The 20,595-nt window shown below is 40.1% G+C and overlaps 1 protein-coding gene across 2 annotated transcripts in view; it reads left to right on the top strand.

Moving 5' to 3' along the window:
• BBX (BBX high mobility group box domain containing) overlaps positions 1-17,931 on the top strand; it is a 54,081-nt gene extending 36,150 nt beyond the window's left edge. For both annotated transcript variants that reach the window (XM_039379866.1, XM_039379865.1), the window contains exons 10-12: positions 6,212-6,409; positions 7,072-7,264; positions 9,974-17,931. In XM_039379866.1, the coding sequence (XP_039235800.1) occupies positions 6,212-6,409; positions 7,072-7,264; positions 9,974-10,061 (479 nt within the window). In that variant the 3' untranslated portion in view covers positions 10,062-17,931. The remainder of the gene's footprint in view (positions 1-6,211; positions 6,410-7,071; positions 7,265-9,973) is intronic.
• The last annotated feature ends 2,664 nt before the right edge of the window (positions 17,932-20,595 follow it).

The raw sequence follows: 20,595 nt of genomic DNA, 5'->3' as shown, positions 1-20,595 counted from the left end.
AAATCGCTATTCCCATCTCTAGTTCCCCCAGGTACCTTTATACTTAATATATTTCCCTAAGACTCAGCCATGTAATTTCCTCTCCTTTCCTGATGCTATATTTTCTGTCACCTGTGATGCACATGCACTGTTTTCCCACATAGGCTCTGCCAGCTCTGCTGCATTCAGTGGTGCATTTTGAAATTACTTGCTCTGTTTTGTTGTATTTGTACAACAGACGTGTTCTGGGGGTTGCTTATGAGAACTGGCTATCTTACTCCAATGCCTGTGTAAAGAAGGCATCATACATTAGCAGAGCTTTTATTGGATGTCATTCAGATTTTGTTCCTGAATTATTAATAGACATGTAGACAAATTATTAAGAAAAATGGCTGTTCAAATTCTCCTGTGGAAAAAGAAACAGGAAGTGTTTAATACATGATAAAGTAAAGACTGAAAAATATAAATACCTTAAAACCTGCAGATAAAAATGTGGCTAAACAAAATGTCAAACCCTGCATTTGTTTAAAAGAAATCAGCTTGTTTTGATACAAAATGAAGTGTGCACCATGATCAAAGATTCAAACCTGGCAAGTGTTGAGTACACTGGTCTTGTTCCAGCACAATGCAGAGACATGTCCTTGGAAGTTAAGCATGTCAATAATGTCATCGTTGTCTAAACATTAAAGATGTGTCTGTGCATTTGCAAAGTGTCTCCAAGACTAAAGCAAAGGCATGAGAAACTTAGGAGCCTTACACAGCCCATATGTAAATCATCAGAGGAAAGGCAGTGCATATGTGTGTGTATATATATATATGTATATATATATATATATATATATATATATATATATATGAGGAACTGCATTTTCCCTTGAGTTACAAGGGGGAAAAAAATCTGTGGTCTTGCTGACTTTTATGTGTGCCATATAGTGACACTGAAAGGGAAGCGTTGATCAAAGTGCAGTGTGGGCACAGCCTTGGCAGGCCCTGAACAGCCTTGCCGTCGTGTGCTGCCCACGTAACTTCACCCTCTCACAAGTTCCTAGGCAACAGGGCCCTAAAATGTTGAACTACACTGTGCCATCTTCTGCAGCATTCAAGCTGGGAATCCTGGAATCTTCATTTCAATTCAAGTGTTTTTTCAAGGATTTAGTGAATTGAACACTAAATGAAAATTTCAACTCCTTTTTGTAGTTAGTCTGTACTCATGGTGAATCGCAAATCTGTAGGATATGTGATTTCATTTTTTTATGAAGTTAATTTTACTGGAAGAAGGAGCTTGAATATTCCTATAGATGAAGAGGAGACACTAGGAAGGCCAGCAGAGGTCATGCTGGCTTCGTGTTTTGTCGTCTTGAAAAGTTTGTGTGCCTATGTGCATCTGTGTTATGAACAAAGAAAAGTAAGTGCAGAAAAGGCATATTTTGATGTGATTGGATCATGTTGTCTGTGTCTCTGATATGAAAATCTGAGTGAATTTTGACTCCATCTGACCACATTGTACACAGCAGCACCAGTGCAAGTCACCATATTATGAGTTTGCAGGTGTTTATAGAGCTAGATACAGCCCAGTAAAACAGCAGTGCACATGCTGCACCCTTGCTCCTCCTAGCAGAGAGTACACAGTCATGCAGCATGTTAAGAGGTACATCCCGTCCTTAGGAAGGCTGACAGAAGCACAGCTGGACCCGTACCTGTTCAGGAAAGTTGAACACCACACAGCTGAGAGTTTTTATTTTTCTGCCACTCTGTCAAGACTTTCTGATGGGAAGCAGTACTTAAAAACATCAATTGCCTCTTTGCATATACTCTTAGTGAGCTGTGCTGAGGGCTCGTGCATGGTTTTTGTAACAACCAGCTGCAACATTGACCTTGACACCAGAAGGGGAGAAGATGAATATATATACCAGTCTCAGCACTAGTGAATGTGTGAAGCAGACCTGTGCCTTATACTGATCCTCCAGCAGCTTTCCCATCAGGGCCCTGTTGTGTGGGGCCTGCAGCCCAGAGGCAGCCAGTAGCTCTGTGCCTTGGGCATCCATTCCAGCTGGGGGAGGGCTGGGTCAGCATGGGCTCACACAGCAGAGCTGCTCACACAGCAAAGCTTCCCACCCAGACAGCTGTCTTGTACACCTGGTTTGACCATCTGCCGTTTTGCCTCTGCTTGTTAGTCCCCAGCCCTTGCTGCAGGTCCGTGTGCTGCCTGACCCCACAAGCAGTATTGTAGCAGTGTCCTGTTATCAAAGAGCTGGTATTTCTGCTGGCACATGGGCCAGAGTGTGCTTGGCATCAGTTCTTTGGTGAAGTGGTTCCGTAGACACTGGTGACTTGAAGCTATGCTCTACTTTGCTAATTTTTCGTTTTTGACTTCATAAAGACCACTGAAGCATTACAGCTCGCCTTTTCTTCTTGATACCAGCGTGCTTAGACCCACAGAGCCTTCATTCTGCAGTAGACATGGTTAAACTTCTGCAGCTCTCTCTCATAACAGATAGGCATCACTAAAGAAATTCTTTTAAATCTGTGTTTTGCTGAGGTTCAGTCTGAAAAGCTTGTCCTCTGTTGTGGTGTGCCAGGTCAGTTCAATTGACTTCATTTTTCTTATTCACAGATATAGGGGGAAATAAGGCTACATGTACTCTGCATGCCTGCAGAAAAGAGTAAATTGTCCATGCAAACCCTTAACAAATCTAGCTCAGGAAACCATCTGGTGTAGACCTCTAGATACAGAGAAGTAGTCAGAAGACTCTCAAGAGTTGTTCTTGCCACTGTGGTGTAAGCATGGCAGAAGGCCCACATCTTCATGTCACGTTCTCAACTCTGCTTGCAAAAATAAGCCTGTAGTTCTGCACGTGCCAGTGTCATGTGAAGAGCTGAGCATGCAGATACCTGTTGGCAGGACTGCACAAGTAGCTGCAGAATCTCATTTCTTTCTAGGCAGCACGTTCCTGAAAATTAACTGAGCTCCTCATGGGACAGCTCTTGAACACAGGATGGTGTGGAAACAGAATGAATGTCAGATGGATTAAAAGGCATTACTAAAGAAAAATACAGGGAATTAAACCTGTTTAGCCCTATCCTTTCTGCAGAACAAAGCTAAGTCCTGATTTGGAGCATCTGTATGGTTATACCTTTGTCAGCTGAAGCAGTGGAATGCTGTTTCTCTTGAAGAAGGTGCAGGAGGACCCCTATTAGCACCTGGTTTAGCTTTACAGTTGTTGAAGCATGGACTCCTCTCTCTCCTGGAGGTCAGTGCAAAGGGTCTTGTGAGTGAAGCCCTTGTGTGATTTCCTCCAAATTAGGTGTTATGTCTGCTTGAATAATACTCTATGAAGAAGTCAGTGAAATGATTTCTTAAACCAATGTCCACTACGACTGCTAGCGAGGAATAAAGATGCTCTTCCCTTCCACATTCACCCTGTACCGACACACAGAAAAACTACTCATTGTTCACCTTTAATCCTTCCTTCTTCAAAACTGTATGGTAGCAATGTTATGATGAGGTGATGATAAGCTTATTTTAGAGCTAGAGAAGAAAAGGACTCAAGTCTCATTTCAAAGATTGGAAACACTTAAAAACCTGGAGAGGGAATATACTTGGTGCGTCTGAGTTTGTAGAGCCACCTTCTGCTGTTTCTTAGTCAAACACACCAACATCGTATACTCCTTATGTCTTTAATATTGTCTCTTTTTATTTTGGCTTTCAAGGGTTTTTTTCTGCTTTTTATTTTTTTTTGACACATGCAGTATGAAAAGGAAAAATGTAAAAGGGAGCTCTCGGCTGTGATCAATAAAGTTGATTTCTAGTGACCTGACGTACAACACATCTAATTAAACACATACCAAATCTTGTTGCTTTTTATCATATGTTGTTTATTGTTTGAAATAATCTTATTTTTTTTATTAAATGTAAAAAAAACAAAGTGAGTTGTAGTACTAAGATTAAAACCAATAAAACTCATTCAAGCTAGAATTAGACAGCACTGTCAAAGTACTAATTAGAGCAAATCAGAATTAACAAATAGTCTTGGACTACAACCAGACCATTACATTAATACATAATCAACGATTTTGAATTCCCAAATAAGAAATCTAGAGAGAAAGCTGCCTATTTAATTATACATTCCAATTAAGATTTTCATCTCAATGTAGGAAGCTTGTCTGAACATCTCGCTATTAGTCCAATTGAGTTACTCGAAAGTCGTATTTCCAGTCATTGGTGCTTCTACTTAATTGGGCTGTGGATCTTTTTCTGTGCTTTCTCTTGCTCTCTTTACAAAAAGTAAATTTTACAGCATAGCTCTGCTCTGCAAAGGTTAGCGGTATAGCTGAGAAGCGCTACCTGAAGCTGTGTGCTTTTTTTCAAAATAACGAGCGTGCACAAGTTCAAAAATGTTTTACTAGAGAACGTAGGAGGGTGAATTAAGGTCATAAACAAATTACGGTTTGGAATGTTTCCAAATGTTTTTACACGTACATACTCGACCTGATTGTATTCTTATGCCATAAAACATTGAAAGGTCCCTTCCTATTAAAACAAAAGAGCAAAGGGCAACCGCTAACAAGATAAAATGTGCTGCAGCTATTCTCTTCATCTAGTCCAAATCCTCACACAGTGAACAGTTAAAGAAGCTCACAAAAGATAAAGGTTTTATTAGCTGTATCTTTGAATCGGAAGCTCATTAAATCTACAAAACAAACAATAAACAGAAATACGCACTAAAATGAAAGAGGGCAAAGGCCATGCAGACTGCCTGGCTGCTGTGCACACTTTGTGGGGTTGGGTGCTCCTGCATGACCCAGCCAGTGCAGGAAATTGTTCTTCCTCAGTGCTTAGCCCTTCTGAAAGAGCAGCTGTTTGCACTCTGGCCTCAGTTTTGTGTGTGTAATTTTTGCTGGTCCAACCACCCAAAAAGTGAACAAATGTGTCTTTAAAATGGGAAGAAAGATTAAAAGAAACTTGGGGGAAGAGAAAGCTAACTGGAGACACAGTAACAGCTGTGAAAAATATATAAAGGACTGTTGCAAAGAGATGGGCTATAACCTGACAGGTAGTAAAGAAAATAACAAGTGGAAAATGCAGCTGGGGAGAGGAGGTGCAGGCAGGCATTAGGAAAAAGATGTTTAATCATTCAGGATGGCAGTACACTGGGGAAGAAATACCTCAAGGACTTGGTGCAGATGCCAGGTGTGTTCCCAGTTTCAAAACAGGTTAGACAGGCATCTGTAAAAAATTAATTGGGCATTTCATTTGCTACCTGTAACTTCTTTCTAACCCTAGCTGACACTGATTGCACATGGGGTAGGCTTCATAATGCTTTTATCACAGGAGGAAAAATGATGTCACCTATTTGCTCTGTGGACTAGTGATACCCCATGGGATCAGCAGTATGGCTTATTAAATCAATGCAAATTGAGAACAATTGACTACTGCACACTGATCTTAGGCTTTGGAAGCTTAAATAAATATGTTTTGCGATTGCTGTCTGACCAATTTCTTTGTGAACAAAATTAAAGTAACTTTAGTCAAGTGAAAATTTGGGATCATTTTCCAGTTCAGGTCAAAAGGCTTTTTCGAAATGCCAACACTGGAACTACTAAGAAAGATTTAAAGTGTACCCTTCTCACTCTCTGACTTTATGTGGGCAGTATTTCTTTCACAGTATTTTATGCCATGCTTACTTCCTTTTTTTAGCATTCTTGTCTTCAGCTGTGATCTAGCTCTGCTTTTGTACTTGCTGCCTCTTTGGGGTGTTTTTAAGGTTTGTTGTTTTGTAAAAAGGCAGTATTTACCTTTGCTTAGAGGAACTGAGGTAGAGTGACTACAGAGGTGAGACTGGGGTTAGTCAGGAATTCCTGAATTCTGCTCGTGAGTCCATCTGTGAGCTAAGATAAGCTTACATGAGGATTCTTACTGTTCCTTAAATACATTTTGTCTCTTAGCTACTTGCTGGCATCTTCTGTTGCAGTGTTTTATACAGACTGATACCCTGCTCCCACTGAAGTGCTACTGCCCGTCTCGCAGGTTTCTACTTTCCAGGATATCTTAAAGAGCAGATACTACTGCTCCCCTGCAAACACCTGTGGCATTCAGATCCCATCTTGCCATGGGTTGTGCTCTGAGTACCTGTGAGGAAAGGTTTTATGAAGAAATATGCAAAATGGTAAATGAGCATACCTGGTAGCTGAATTATTCTGTATGTAAAATTGCATTTTTGTCCTTTTCCAGCCATACTACTAGAAGACAGAAATTCCAGTGAGTCTACCTGGAAGAATAAAATTTCTATATCTGCCCTAAACACTCCAGAGCCAGCAATGATGCATGAGCCTTTAGTTGGCAGCCAGAAAAGAAAAGCAAGGAAAACTAAGATCACACATCTCGTCCGAACAGCAGATGGTCGAGTGTCACCAGCAGGAGGGACACTGGGTAAGGAAACTGGGGTTTAAATTTTATTAAAACTGAATGGTTGGAGAAGGTTTAAGGGTACGAGCAACCTATCAGGAAAAGTGTTTTTCAGTTAGCTTGTTTTCATACCTGCTTATAAAGGTCATTTTTTAAAATACAGGTATCAATCAACTGGGAAATCAGCGAGTCCATAATGACCAACTTCTTTAGTTTGAATGACCAGATGTGTCTTTTCTTCTTGGATATTTCACTCTGAGAGTGATGTAGAGAGAAATGGAGAATGGTTACCTTTCATAACTTGTTTCCAATTCAGCAAAGAAATTACACTGCACCTAGTTATAGGTTGTAAAAGTGAATTCTGTACTATGACAGTCAATGCCAGAGTCCTTGTCAGAGTTCTCTGCAGTTGAGGGGATCTTTCAGGACTACTGCATACACAAAAACTTTCTCACCTGACCTAAAAGATCAAATTCAGTTGAATGCAAAATGAGTAAATTGCTTCATAAACCTTAGTACTGTGCTTCTGCCAATAGCTTGGGTCAGAAGAGGTTGCAGCATGAATCAGATTACACTTGCAGAATCGAAGTCCTAAAGGTAAAGATTCTGTTAGCATCAGACTAGTCCGTATATCAGTAGGCTACTGTGGATTTAATATCTGCAAACTTAACTTACTTTCTTTGCAGAGGAGAAGCCAAAAGAGCTGCCACAAAGTACTCTTCAAAAAACATCAAGTGCAGAAACAGATTACAACAGTGAATGCTCCAGAAATGCAGAGACGGAAGAAAATCATAGTATTACATCAGATATGCCAGCGGTGTCTGCATTTTTTAGCTTAGCTGCTCTGGCGGAAGTAGCAGCCATGGAAAATGTGCACAGGTAAGGTTTCCTTTTCCCCTTGTTGTCTAAGTGAATAGTGTGTGATGGACAACTTGTTCAGAAAGCATGTGAATAGCAGACTTTAATTTGGCCTGCGTTTCCTCTTCCTCAGCTTTCTGTAAATGCCTGTTTTACACCACTTGCTCAATAGTGTTAAGTCTTCACCTAAATGACAGTGTAATCTTATTTAGCAGTCAGTAAAATTACCCTTCCTGCTAAGCTTACCTATGCGTTTTTTTATAAAAACAGGTTCATATGGTGCTTGAGATCCTAATGATTGAGAATTATCAAATGCTATTTGTCAGAAAATAGTAGATTTAAATAGCTGTTGCATGCTCATTCATGTTTTTCAGTGACCTAAGACATTGGAGGAAATTTCATACAATTTGAGATGAAGTTTTATGCTGAACATGGGTGAAGGAATCTAACTTGTTATTTTTACTCTTGTGTTTTGCTGTGTAGAAGGCAAAACATCTGCAGAACAGCATGGGTCAGAACAACTCTGAGTGATCGAAAGCCACAGTAGTTTGGGTTGGTCCTCTCAGTTACTGAGTAGACTGTCCACAGACATAAGGTGGGGAATGTACAGGTTACTTGGGCTGTTTAATCAGTTCAGCATGGTCAGACCTGTGATGAGAGGAAACCAGTGACAGCAAGTCCTCCTTGGCTCTTGGTAGTTCAGTGTTGTTCTTTGATGGTGCAGCTTACTAGAGATGAAACCCCATCCTCTCCCGCAGTGGAAAGTCAGTGAGGAAACGCTGGGCCAGTCTGAAACCATCACAGCCTCTGCAGATGGCATTTGAGAGATTACTGGCTGCCTAAGAAGCTCCACAAGGCAGCAGTTGATGAAACCATCCACAATCTCAATTTACTGTTGTTCTCATGGCCTCCATTGGTGAACCCAGTCCTGTGTGTTCAGGCTGGACATGAAACGCTGAAAGGCTTTTTAAGAGCTTAGGGACCCTACAAGAAACAGAGCTGCACCCTGTCTGCTAGCTCCTCTCTACAGAAACCATTGTCTTGCTTAAGCAGCATTGTTTTGGGTGAGGAGTGTTTTCACACTGCAGTCAGCCTGGCCTTTTCTCACAGAATTGCAAAAAAAGTGTCTATTACCATGATGAAAGTCTGAACTTGTTTCTGTCATTTTTTGTAGTCAGAAGCCACAGAGTGAGACTTGTAGAAGTGCTGCACTATGCTTTGCTCTCATTCACCCTTTTGTTTTCATTGAGTGCCATTAACGCTGACCAGAATTATACTAAAGCAACAGGATTCACTTTGCTGTGGCTTTTTTCCTCTTTATTCCTCTAAGAGTTCTTGTCCTTCTCTTGTCTATCTTGAAGTGACCAAATGTTTTGCAGAGCCTTCTGTTTCGGTCTTCCTTTTTTAATCCCATCTTTTGTCATGTCATCATGAAGCTAAAATAATGCAGGACCTTCTGTAAGGCCCGAAAACACCAAACTGGCAACTGTCCGCAACAGTTGGAAATGCCAGCTTGTTATCACCCTGGGGGAAATGGCAACAGGGGAGGACTCTCTCTCAGTACAAAGTTAACCATGTCCCTCCCATACTTGGCAAATGGAAGTCAAAACAGAAACTTAAATCTTACCAGCTAGATGCTTCTCTGTTTTCTACTCTGTTGACTGTTATTATTTGCAACTCACTTTATTTGCAAATAGCCGGAAACACGAAAAAGGAATTAGAGGTTTGCTTGATGTGTTTCTTCAGTGTCTGAATTTAATTATTAAGTAGTTTCACAGAGCCTTGGGACATGGAAGCCTTTTGGCAGTGTGGTTTTCATTTCAAATTTTCTGTTTAGCTTTATTTTCCTTGTGCATGCCCTGGTTAAGCACTGTGAACCAGAGCTGCATTTTGTGCCAAGGCCGCTGCATTGCACTCCAGTTGTGCAAAGCACATTGGTACCTCTCTTTCTGCTGGGGTCTTAGCTGTGCCAGAGTGAGGTAAAGTGGCTGTGTTGTAAATAAGAAGTGGGCCTCCAAGAAAAGAAAAAAACAAACAGGTGGTGACATGCTTTGTGTATGTATTTTAAAAGGCAAGCTGCAAAGGAGTTCTTCAAGTCCATTTGCTGCAAAGACTGATACTGATTTCCAGCACTTAATTCTGCCACAGTTTATTTTTATGATAGCCTGTGCCAGGGGATCATTTTTAAAGTAACATTGCTGTAGTAATGAAAGAGATGTTGTGTTAGGCTGATGTAGTGATCAGTCACATAACTCAGAGTAATCCCAAGGTGCAGTTCCACTGATGAGTATATTTATATATTGCTTAAAACCTGGCTGTTGGCTCGCATTAACATGATACACCCCTCTGTGCGTTTGCCTTCTTTTGCCACACGTGAGCTGTATACTCTTGCTTCTGAGGGCTGAAGCCCTTACAAAATGAGTAGCAGCACTTACCTTCCTCTTCAACTGTGCATTTTGTTTTGTGTTGTTAAATACCATCACGTCTTGTTTTTTCCTGCCGTTGCATTGTGTAGGCTTTCCTCAGGGTACCGTGTTACTGTTGCAGAAATACCTCTAAAAAGAGCATGTAACCTCAGTATGTGAGCACCTGCAGCAAGCAAGGAGTCACGGTGCTGTAGTGTTGGATGTTAAACCATACAACGCGCTGCTTTCCATCCCTTCTGATCTGATAAAAGCACCTCCCATGCTCCAAATATTGATGGGTGGCTTTTCTTTTCTTCTTTTGCAGAAGTCAGAGGGCCACACCTCTCCCACACGATGGACAGCCAAATGAAATGTCTCAGGCTCCAGTGCTTATTTCCTGCGCTGACCAGTGAAGCTCTACTTTATTGTAAAACATTGTGCTTTACCTAATATCCTAGCCTTGTCTTTACCAAGGGAAGCTAGTCAGTCCATGTGATGGAACTAGAGACTGCAATAAAGTGCTTATTGCTCTGAGTGGCCCAGAATTCACTGGAAGCCAGACGTTAGCAACTTGGGCCAGGTCCTCAAATCGGAACCCAGTATGTAGGAGGGTGATATTAATTGTCTATTAATGAACAGAAATGAAGTGGAATGATCCCAGAGCTTGCTTTCTATTGAAGGCTTTTAAACAGTAAATAGATGGTTGGTGTGAAAAAGGCTGCCTTTACTGTTAGCTCACACAGCATCTCTTTTACCAACCAGAGAGTACGGCAACTAGTTTCATATAATACCTAGTTACTCTAAATGAAAATGAAAAAAGGAAAAAAAAAAAACCAACAAAAACACTGACGCACTGCACTAGTTATTATTAGATATTCTTAGTCATTTTTGTACATGAAGATTTAAGTTCTAAGATGGTTTATATTAATAGGGTATGCCTACGTTTATATTGTAGAGTGAATTTAAAACCTGTTCCAGAGAACTCAAGGCAGCCTGGACAGATGTACCATTGTTAGCGGTGTTTGGGCAGCCATGTGGTCCAGATGTTCTGCACTTTTATATTTGCCACCAGAGTGGTAGAGTTTACTGGGAAAAATTCTGACAGGCTATGTTTGGGTTTGTTTCTTTTTAATTTAGCTTTGAATAACCAGGATGATGTGCATTAGAAAAAGGAGTGGTGTATGGAAAAGAAAATACTGCAGATAATTGACTTGTCTTTCATGCCTTGGAGGGTTCCTTTATTTTTGCATAGATACCTGAGCGACTTGGTGAAACTTTCCTGTAAACAAAAAGTACTGCAAATGCGTTTTTCAAAAGTGACCTTAGTATTATTTCACCGTTCTGAAAAACCTAAAACCATGACTTTTCGATATACGTGTACATCAATACACATACATTTTACATTTTACAGACACTGGCATTGTTGTAGTTACTATGCACAGTCCAAATCAGCTTCAGAGTTTGCATAAAGGGCCAATTACAGTTCGTGTTGGTCAAGTGGGCAAGTTGTATACAGATAAACTACAACCGAAGAATAGCATTTGACTGAATTCAGACTACCAAACAGATCCATCTGCCAGTTTCTGTCTTTGCTTGTGTTGAATTTTTGTGTTTTGCTCTCATGAATACATCCCAAAAGCAGGCCAAATGTATCACTTGGCCTGTTATCTTCACTATCTTGACTTACACTCTTGTATAACCAAGCATTGATTCCTACCAATAGATGCAAAATGATCACTAGTAATTGATCTAAAGCTACAAATTCAACAGGGTACTTCTTCTATAGCACAAGATGTTTCCCTACTTTTTGCATTGTAGCACAACAATTTACCAAATTGGACTCCAGCAATAATTTTCTATTAGTCTTCGTCATACCGGCTGAACTTTTGATAGTATTAGATTGCGTTTGAAGTTCTTTGAATTAAGTCTTTAAATGATGCGAGTTTACATCATTCTATCAGGCATTCTTATTTATACTTGACTGAATTGATAATGTGTTTTGGGGTTATTTTGTAACTAATTTGATGTAATAGCCATATGGACCGTAACTCTATTAATGCTTGCTAGGTTTAGCCTTTCATTGTTGTAGTTAAGTGAAAGTCTCTGGTTCAGTGTCAGGAAACAATATACAATGTACCACATGAGTTTTAAGAAAGGATTAAAGGTCTGACAAAAGGCAGGTAGCTGGGGAAGTGTCACTGAAACAGCACCATTGAGGATGCACGTGTTGAAAGAAGGGAACAACAGAAGAACAGCAAAATTTACAAGCCAATGAGTCAGTGAAAAGGTTTTTTAAAAAATTCAGGTAAATAAGAGCCCCTAGAATGCCATTGCAGCCTATGGCGGTATTTGAAATAAGATTTTATTAAAGTTTTATAAGTTATTTTAACAAGACAGGAAAAACTTAAAAGACTTAAAACTTGTGGGTCACAGCAGGGTGGCTGTTGGAGTTTTGGACCACTTTATAATTAGCTGAAATCCAAATATGTTACAGTGCAGGCCGTTCACGTTGACAATGGTACTAACTTATTTCTCTAGAAACCTTTAGAGTAGATATATTTTTGTCAAAGCACCCCATCCTTCCTCGATTTAAATTTCAATATTGTTCCTGGAGATATTTCTGTATATTAATGGTACCTTTTTTAAAAGAAACAGAAAATTACTTTTTTCTATATAAATTAATATCTTACTTGATCTGCTTTTCCTTGACTTTCCCTTAGAGAGGGGGTAGGGTTGGGTCAGTTTACTGGATATGACTGTTTTCAGATACTTATAAACCTTTTTGTAGATATGCTTAATTTTTAAGCGATTAGGCACTGAGAGTAGCAGAAATCCTGCAAAGCTTTATAGTTCACTAGGCATTTGCCTTTGTTGGTTCTCTGAGTGATGTCTCGATTTGAGTAGCTAGAATTTTCCCTGAATCTACTAGAAGGAGTATCAGTATTTTCAGGTAACAAAGTCTGTTAGCACAACAAAAATTTCAGACCAATATCTTACTGTATTGGGGTTGGGTTTTTTCCTTATTTGTTTTGTTTTAATTTTTATTAATTTCAGCTGCTTTCATTTTGGAAAATCTTATTGCTATTGTGTGTACTTCAGTATACCAGCAAACACTGTTACCTGTTAAAACATTGTCCACAAATGCCTCTAGAGAAGAAATTGTTGCACCTTATGTATATCTCAAGCAAACCAAAATATGATGCTTTTCTGCTTTGTTTATTCTGAATATGTTGTATCATACTTTACTGAACCCATTTTAACTTAGCTAAAGCTATCAATATTTATGCATTTCACATTATTTTCTGGATCTGAACCTGTGTATAAATCTTTCTTTAAAAAAAAAAAAAGACAAGCATTTACTGTAGTCGTCCTCTGTGACTTATCCATGGGAGGGGGGAATCTTGTCTCAAGTGTAAAATGCAGTACTGTCCCAGTTTTCCTTGGCTTTTATTTATTTAGTCATCTTCGATATTTCATATGTAGTTTTGAGGTAAACAAAATACATTGTCGTAGCTGAAGCTACAGATCTAAGCAGCTGGGAGAAAATTACTGTAATGTCTTCTTAATTGTTCTAGTACTGTATACAAATATGGGAAAAACGTTCTGCAGAACATTTGAGATGCAGATTCTTATCCCCACAGTAGGCTGTTTTCCACATATTAGACCAAATCAATCAAAACTCCATGATCTTATAGGTCCTTTCCGACTAAACGATTCTAAAAACATCTATGGAGATTATTTAGTGCTCTGCTTATGGCAGTACCTACCCCTTGAATGTGCTGTGATTTCAGAAAAGAATATATTTATTTAAGATGACTGAGTGCTCTTTTATACTGATACAGTATCCCAAAGTCATGAGCAAGAGACTTCTTGGTAGTTTGGGTTTCTATTTTATAGTATTGTTGCATGACTTTTGAAATTTAAGTGATAAGCATTGTTGGAAAGGGGCACAGGAACAAGGGACTGGTAGAAGTGTGTGAATTTGTGGTGTTTAAATTTCAGCTTTGGTCTTTATTATTTGGGTGAAAGCCGCCTCTGTAGTACAAGGCTGAGAAGAGCATTCTGCAGTTTGTATCACGTAGAGAGTTGTAACTCACATCAGGAACAAGGGAATGCCTTATAGTTTGGATGCTGTCTTTTGCAACGGGATAATAAATTGAAGCAGTTTTAATTTCCACTGCCTGTTTAGCTACTGTACAGATACTGAACAGACTGAAGGCAACAGTTATAGACTTGTGAAAGCTGAGAGCGCGTGAAAGGAAAGCTGGCCTTTATTCTCAGTATGGCAACAAAGGGGAATTAGAAAAAAAGATGTATATTTATACGTGTGTGTGTGTGTGTGTGTGTGTGTGCGCGCCTGCCTGGGTGTGTACATTCTGCAAAAAAAATAATGTAGGAAAACCAGAGACATGATGGGTCTACAAGACACTATGATGTATGTTGACCCTTTTGAGTGCACTCCCTTTTTTTGAATGCTGAGTCTAATATGGCTACCTCTCCTAAAAGACTACTTTCGTTAACTTCCATTTGCTTTCGTGCTCGATCATGTAATCTTTTTGGCCATTGATACCATTTGTATATTGCTGTGTGCTTTATTTTCCAAGAGCAACATTTATGTAGTGCAGAAAATGTAAAGGCTGAATATATGGTGGTAGCCAAACTATGTTGCTGGAGCTTTTTTATTTATCTTCTGCCATAGTCATATGGGTTGCAGGACGTGGGCCCACTAGCTCTCCTTGGTTCAGTGAGATCAGATTTTGTAACAGCAGCAAATGCAGCGATCATGGGGTGGTGGGCTTCTGGAGTAAGCCAAGAGCTGCTCTTGAAACTTCTTCTGGAGTTTTCGTTTGCAATCCTGATTTCACAAGGAAACATAGCTGTGCAACTTGTGTGTTGTATTCCATACATTATCCATTAGATGCCGTCTGTTTGCCGTGCTTGTTTGATAGATTGTAGAGCTCCTAGGTGTCTTTGCCATGTTTTGTAATACTCGTGGCATTCTCCTTACCTTGTACATATTGTGGAACTGTCAACTAGAGCTGCCAGGATGCTGAGGCATTTCAGGACACTGAGTGCCGTGAACGAGTCCATTTAGGCTGTGAAAGAGTTACTTGCCTCCTCCTCTGAATTCCCCAATAAAAAGGCGCAGTGAGGTTTATGCTCTCACCTAAGTACTATTATACTCATTTATATACTCATGAATTGACAACTTTGAAGAAGCTTATGAGATAGATGTATATTTTATGTTCCCCCACTAATTCTTTGAAGGCAGAAATCTAGAAAGACTTGACATGAGATCTCCACTCAGCAACACACCTAAGCTTAGTCTGAAAACCCTCCTTACTTAAGGGGCAGCATTGTTGGCACTGTGACAGTGCAGGAGCCCCGATCACGATCACGGACCACTACGCTCTTGGAGTTAAGCTTGGGCTTGCGTGATGTTCCTGGGGGAGGCACGTCACTGTGACCTAGGGCCTTCATTTAGATGGAATTTTTAAAATGACTGCAAATAGCTTAACATTTGTTGAGTTCTTCCAAAGAATTCCATTGTAGTTTCAGGGTCTTGACTGTTAGCACATACCAGCAGACCCTCAGTGTACTCTACTAGAAAAACCACACCTGTTCAGGTTAACTAACCAGGATTCCGAATGTAATGGTCTAGTCTACTCTTTTCACCTCCACAACTGAAACCATGTTTTCCCCTTCATACTGCTACACTTTAATCAGTGATTGGGTCTTTGAAGGTGACAAAAGCAAGAGAGGCATATATGTACATGTGTCTGCACATATGTATATGTATACATACACACGTGGGAGTGCAGTGACTTGCAACATGTACTCTGTACAAAAGTGTTGCCACGTTAGATCATAAAACAACATGAGGTTTCTTAGATGATAGTTTTCCAACTTTCTTGCTAGATTTTGGTCTCTTCCCTACACATTACACCATAAGGTTTGAGTTTCAAAAATCACACCTGAAAAAAACACGGATCCTGCTGACCTGGATGCTGCAAAAACCTTCTTTCTCAGCAGTGCTTGCTTTTAATAGCCAGAATCTGTTGACAGTTTTAACACAACTGATTTGCCATGAATTTTCTTCTTAGAGCCCAATCCTTCAAATTCTATTCTCACATGTATTTCCAGGGAATTTAGACCTAGTATTTGGCTTTATCTCTCCGAAGTTTGGTGTAAACATGCCTTACAATAGTTCATCTCCATCAATGGTATAACAGAGCTACTGCCTTCTTAGATGTGTGTAGATAAGTCAATGAGCACATTTATAGAATGTCATACTTTCTTTGAAAACCTCTAATTTGATACTTTTAAGTGCACATGTTAAGTCATGTGTATAACATGCTAAAGTACATTAAACTGTGATAATGCAAATGAATAAAATATTTAATAAAATATTTGAAATATTTGATAAGGACCTTTAAATAGATTTCTTTATGTTCAATCTATTTTGGTTACCTAGTGTGTGCCTGTAAACAGTTTCCCGTTTAAAACTAATGATTGCAAATAAATACTATTCAAATGGAGCTTCTTTGATGCTTCACCTGCTTTACTATCAAATGATTGTTTACTTTTATATATGGCTGAGATAGCAGCATTTGCAGAATTCGTTTTTGGCTACAGTATGAATTTACTGGCTTTTTTATACTTAAGCAAGCTCGTTTTCACCTGAAAATGGAAGATGCCAAAACCCAGATATGGATCCTCAGAACTGTAAGCTGTAGTTTGCTGTCAGATCATCCACTCAGCTTCTACACAATGACTGTGAAGATATCGCTTATTTTGCAAAGAACTTCTGCCCATTTGTTCTTGCTTACATTTTTCTGTACTATTGACATTATTGGGAAGATCCATAGATCCATTCAAGTGCCCCGGAATTCAATGGATTTATATCGCATAAAGCTGGAGATTATGGGACAGAAAGCACCAGGAGTCGGTGCAGTTAGACTGTGGGAGAAAAGTTTCCCTTTTCTCCTGAACTTTCCAGGTATCCACTTTGTGTTTCTGGATTTTATCTTCTTTACACAACTCGGAAGCTCCTTTATAGTCCACAAAGGTATAAGAGAAGTCATCCCACGTGAAGAAGCCCTTGCTATGTTTTCGGTCTTTGGGCACTAAGAGAACTTACTCAAAAGTGGATTCTCTTTTGGAAATAAGTAGCAAGTGACATCAATGTTTAAACTTCAAGGTCCCCCACTACTTTGGCAACTTATTTAAACCAGAACTCTGTTTTACCCATATATTTTACCCTCTTGGGGCTTGAAAATTAGACTGCCAGGGATCTTCTCTTTTTCTGTCCTTGGATGCCTGAAACCCCTTTGATTGCAATGGATTTTTTGATCACAGAAGGCCCTAGCACAGTCTTCATGAACCCAGTAGACACTGGCTGTTCACATAGGAGCAGAAATCCTGTCTCTGAATCTAAAGTAGCAAAAGGGAAACCTTTAGGTTTGTGGCGTTTTTTTAACTATGTGCCATTTACTCAGGAAAGAAGAAACGTATGCAATCTTGCACTGCCTTTTACTGGGTATACATCAGTATATCTGCAAAGAAACACCAGGAATGGAAGAGCTTCAGCATTAAAGACCATGTAAAGATCATACTCTGGTTCAGTGAGCAGAAAAAGTGGAAGAATTTTAAGAAATCTATATCCTGTCAGTGTCATATGCCCAGTCAGGGACTTTGAAGTCACTATTCTATATTTTTTATTACCAAGTTACCAGTTGTCTTCATTCCTCAAACTCCTATCTTCTCATCTGCTTTCATTTTGTTCTTCCAATGAAAGACCTGCTGAATTCGGCTAACTCTCAGTGCACCTAGATCTGGTTTGTTACCCAGCTCTTGCTCATGTTGCTTCTTGGAGCTGCTTGGCATTACACTGACTCTTAACTGTCAGGTAAGATAAATTTCCACTAATACTTTTGCAAAAACACGGGGTGGAAAGGCATCATTCTACTCAAGCACCATGCTTCTGCCGGACACTCCGATGTTCGCTCCTCGATACCATTTGTCGCGTCCTTTTCGTTGTTCAATGTACAGCTAACCCTGCTCTCAGAGAGACTTTTTTTTTTCCTACGATATGACAGCGTCAAGTGAGACACAAAGTATACCTGAGCATACTATACCCGTGCTGTATACCAGCTTGTGAAGCTGTCGGTTCTTCAGTAGGACACTAGCACTTTGTAACAAAATACGAGATGCATTCCTATATCTGCTGCAAAGTTCTGTTTTGTTTTGTTTTCTGAAATAAAACCTATAAGATTTAACGTCTACCATCTATTCAGTGTCAACTTCTTTTTTGTGGGCTGTTCTTGGCACAGCAACAGTAAGAAATTGAGCTCTAATACAGTTGTATTTAAAATATACTTCAGATTTCAGCAGGGCTTCATTGGTTGCTTTCTGATAGGAGAAGATATAAGCAGAAATAAGCTGGCTCACAATGTAGCTACCACAAGCCCAACTGAAACTCCAGTTGAAAATCCAGCCTATATAAAGTCCAAAATCCAAAAAACACATTCCATATAGAGCAGCACTTCAGCTTATTCATCAGCCCATGAAACAAGAGGAACTAGTTGAAATAGACCCAGAAATGAAACGAGTTGAGTCAGAATGACAGGCTTAGCATTGTAGCACACTAAAAGAAGACCAGTGTTGCCATCAAACAACATCCAGTTTAAAAAAAAAAAAGGTGGGGAAAAGAAAAATCTGAGCTCTCAGGAGATGTCCTTCCAATCCAAAAGATGTCTTTTGAGTACATCTTTGGAGTTCAATAACAAGTTCTGTATGTGGCCCACCAAAGGCTTCCCAGTTCTGGCAGACCACCAGGCTTCAGTCAGTAATTATGAGCATCAATTCCCTTCCTTCCAAGGTCTGAGCAGGTTCTGTGGTCGGCATTGCTGTGGATTATTAAAACATCTTGCCATTTTTAGGAGTTAAGGAGAATTTGGAAATCAGATAGTCCCAATCTGCCAATAATTGGTTTTGGTGTCAGTATCCAGTAATAGTGGCTTTTGTAGTGCCACTAAATCTTTCTGCAGTGATGGGCTCACTGTGAGCTATGCACATTGTGGGATCTGGAGTTCACGTGTTAGCAGTTTTGCACAATTAATGACTTTGATCCAGACAACCTGCAGCACACCATTGCCATTAGCATTGGTCAGGGTGATGTCACGTGAAGCAAATTCATTACGTATCTCTCTGACAGACGATTCCCTGGTTATGTTCTGACCATCTGGTTTGGTCCTCACTGGCTTGCTCAAAAACCTATTCTTGCCTGTGAGTGAACCTTTGTGGGATTTCCAGTTGTGGTATTTGTCATGAAGCAGGGCTCTGGCAGAGGGAGGTTCTTTCACCACAAGCCTCTCCCTTCAGGATGGCAAAGTTTATCTATTCCTCAACAACTTTGTGTGGGATCTCTTTTTGCCTGCAGCTGCTCAGACAGATTTTTGTAGTACAAAATGAAACAAACCCAGCCGGGAACTCGGTGATAAAGTCAGACCTTCACAAGCTTCCAGGTTTCAGTAGGCGGTAGTTTGAGAGTGAGGGGTGTAATGTGTCTCCAGTGAGAGCAGCTATGTAAATAGCGTGCAGAGATTGACAGGTTATGGCAACAAGGCTGTGTTTCCTTTTGTTTTGAAGAGCAGTGTTTTCTAATGGAAGTAAGGTGGCAGGAAAATTACCATCGCAGCAGATGGACTATTCCATTGTCTTCAATTTCAAGAGCAAGGTTTGCCAACCAGTTGGAAAAAAAGGCGAAATTGCAGTTCAAGTCTGTGGCTTGTAATGGATGCTGTGTTTTGCTTCAGTGACTGTAGCAATGACTTTCCAGTTAGAAGTAATGTGTGAGCTACTTAAGGTGTGATGCAGTTCTAAACCATGCCATTCACTTCTAGATGACAGACGTATTTGGCATGTGGTGTAAGTGTTGCTAACAAGTGCTTCCCGGCAAGTACATCATAAATAATACCAAGTGTTCATCATTATTTTAATCAGTAATTAAGAAAATTCTTCCTGATATGTTTTAGGAAAATATACAATGCTTGGCTAGCACAAGGCATAGTTTCACCTTGGAAAGTAGTGGAGGGAAGCATTTCCTATGAGACTGTTTGATCTTGGTACTTAATTTTTTCAAAAAATCTTTGCTAGTTACTCTCTGTAGTGTACCGTATTTAGGACATAGTTAATTCAGCTCTGAGATCTTTTAAAGTAAAGGTAACTAATTACTTCTCATGCAGAAATCCACACGGGCAAATAAATGTCTTAGGGATGAGTGGTTGCTAAAGGATGCTGCATGCAAATGCTGGATCTCTTTAGATGTAGGACATGCAAGATGCAGGATTGCAGACCTAGGAGCCAGGCTGTTGGCAGGTATCAGCACAGGTTCACAGTGTAATTGTGCTGGCTTGCATGAAGGGAAAACAAAAGGGCCGTGTTTAAAACCCATGTGATTCACTGAGCCCAACATGTTGTCGTCAGCACCGCGTGTGCTTCCTGCTGGGGGAGTTTGAGGGTTGCTGCAGTGGGACAGTCCATTGCTACGCTGCTTGTCCTGAGCAGTGGCTGTTTTTTGATGTTCTGCAATTCAGCATTTTTAACTTGCCCTGTCTCTAAAGATAGTCATGGAGCCCAGGTCCATCACAGCTGTCGTATATGTAGTGAGGGATATTTGGTACAGTAGTGCTGTGCACTGACAGGTGCAGCAGCATAAAGCCATGAAGTGGTAGCCAGCAGTTCTTGTGGTCCTCCAGGGACCTCTGTGGGGTGGCCAAGTGCAGTTACTACCACTTTGGGGGACAGGGTGTGGGTTTGTGGTGGCAGCAGCATCAAACTTGAGCAAAAAGGCTGTGTCTGTCTCTAGGTCACCGACAGCTTCACTTGGGCCAGGCTCTGGGAACAGCAGAGTTGGAGAGTGCTTATAAAAAGTCCTTACAAAAG

Source organism: Pipra filicauda, unplaced genomic scaffold (assembly GCF_003945595.2).
Source record: "Pipra filicauda isolate LSUMZ 115617 unplaced genomic scaffold, ASM394559v2 scaffold179_size1759329_pilon, whole genome shotgun sequence".
In the NCBI taxonomy this organism is placed as follows: Eukaryota; Metazoa; Chordata; class Aves; order Passeriformes; family Pipridae; genus Pipra; species Pipra filicauda.
The sequence above is the reverse complement of the archived record's forward strand: the minus strand, read 5'-3'. Positions and strand labels throughout refer to the sequence as shown.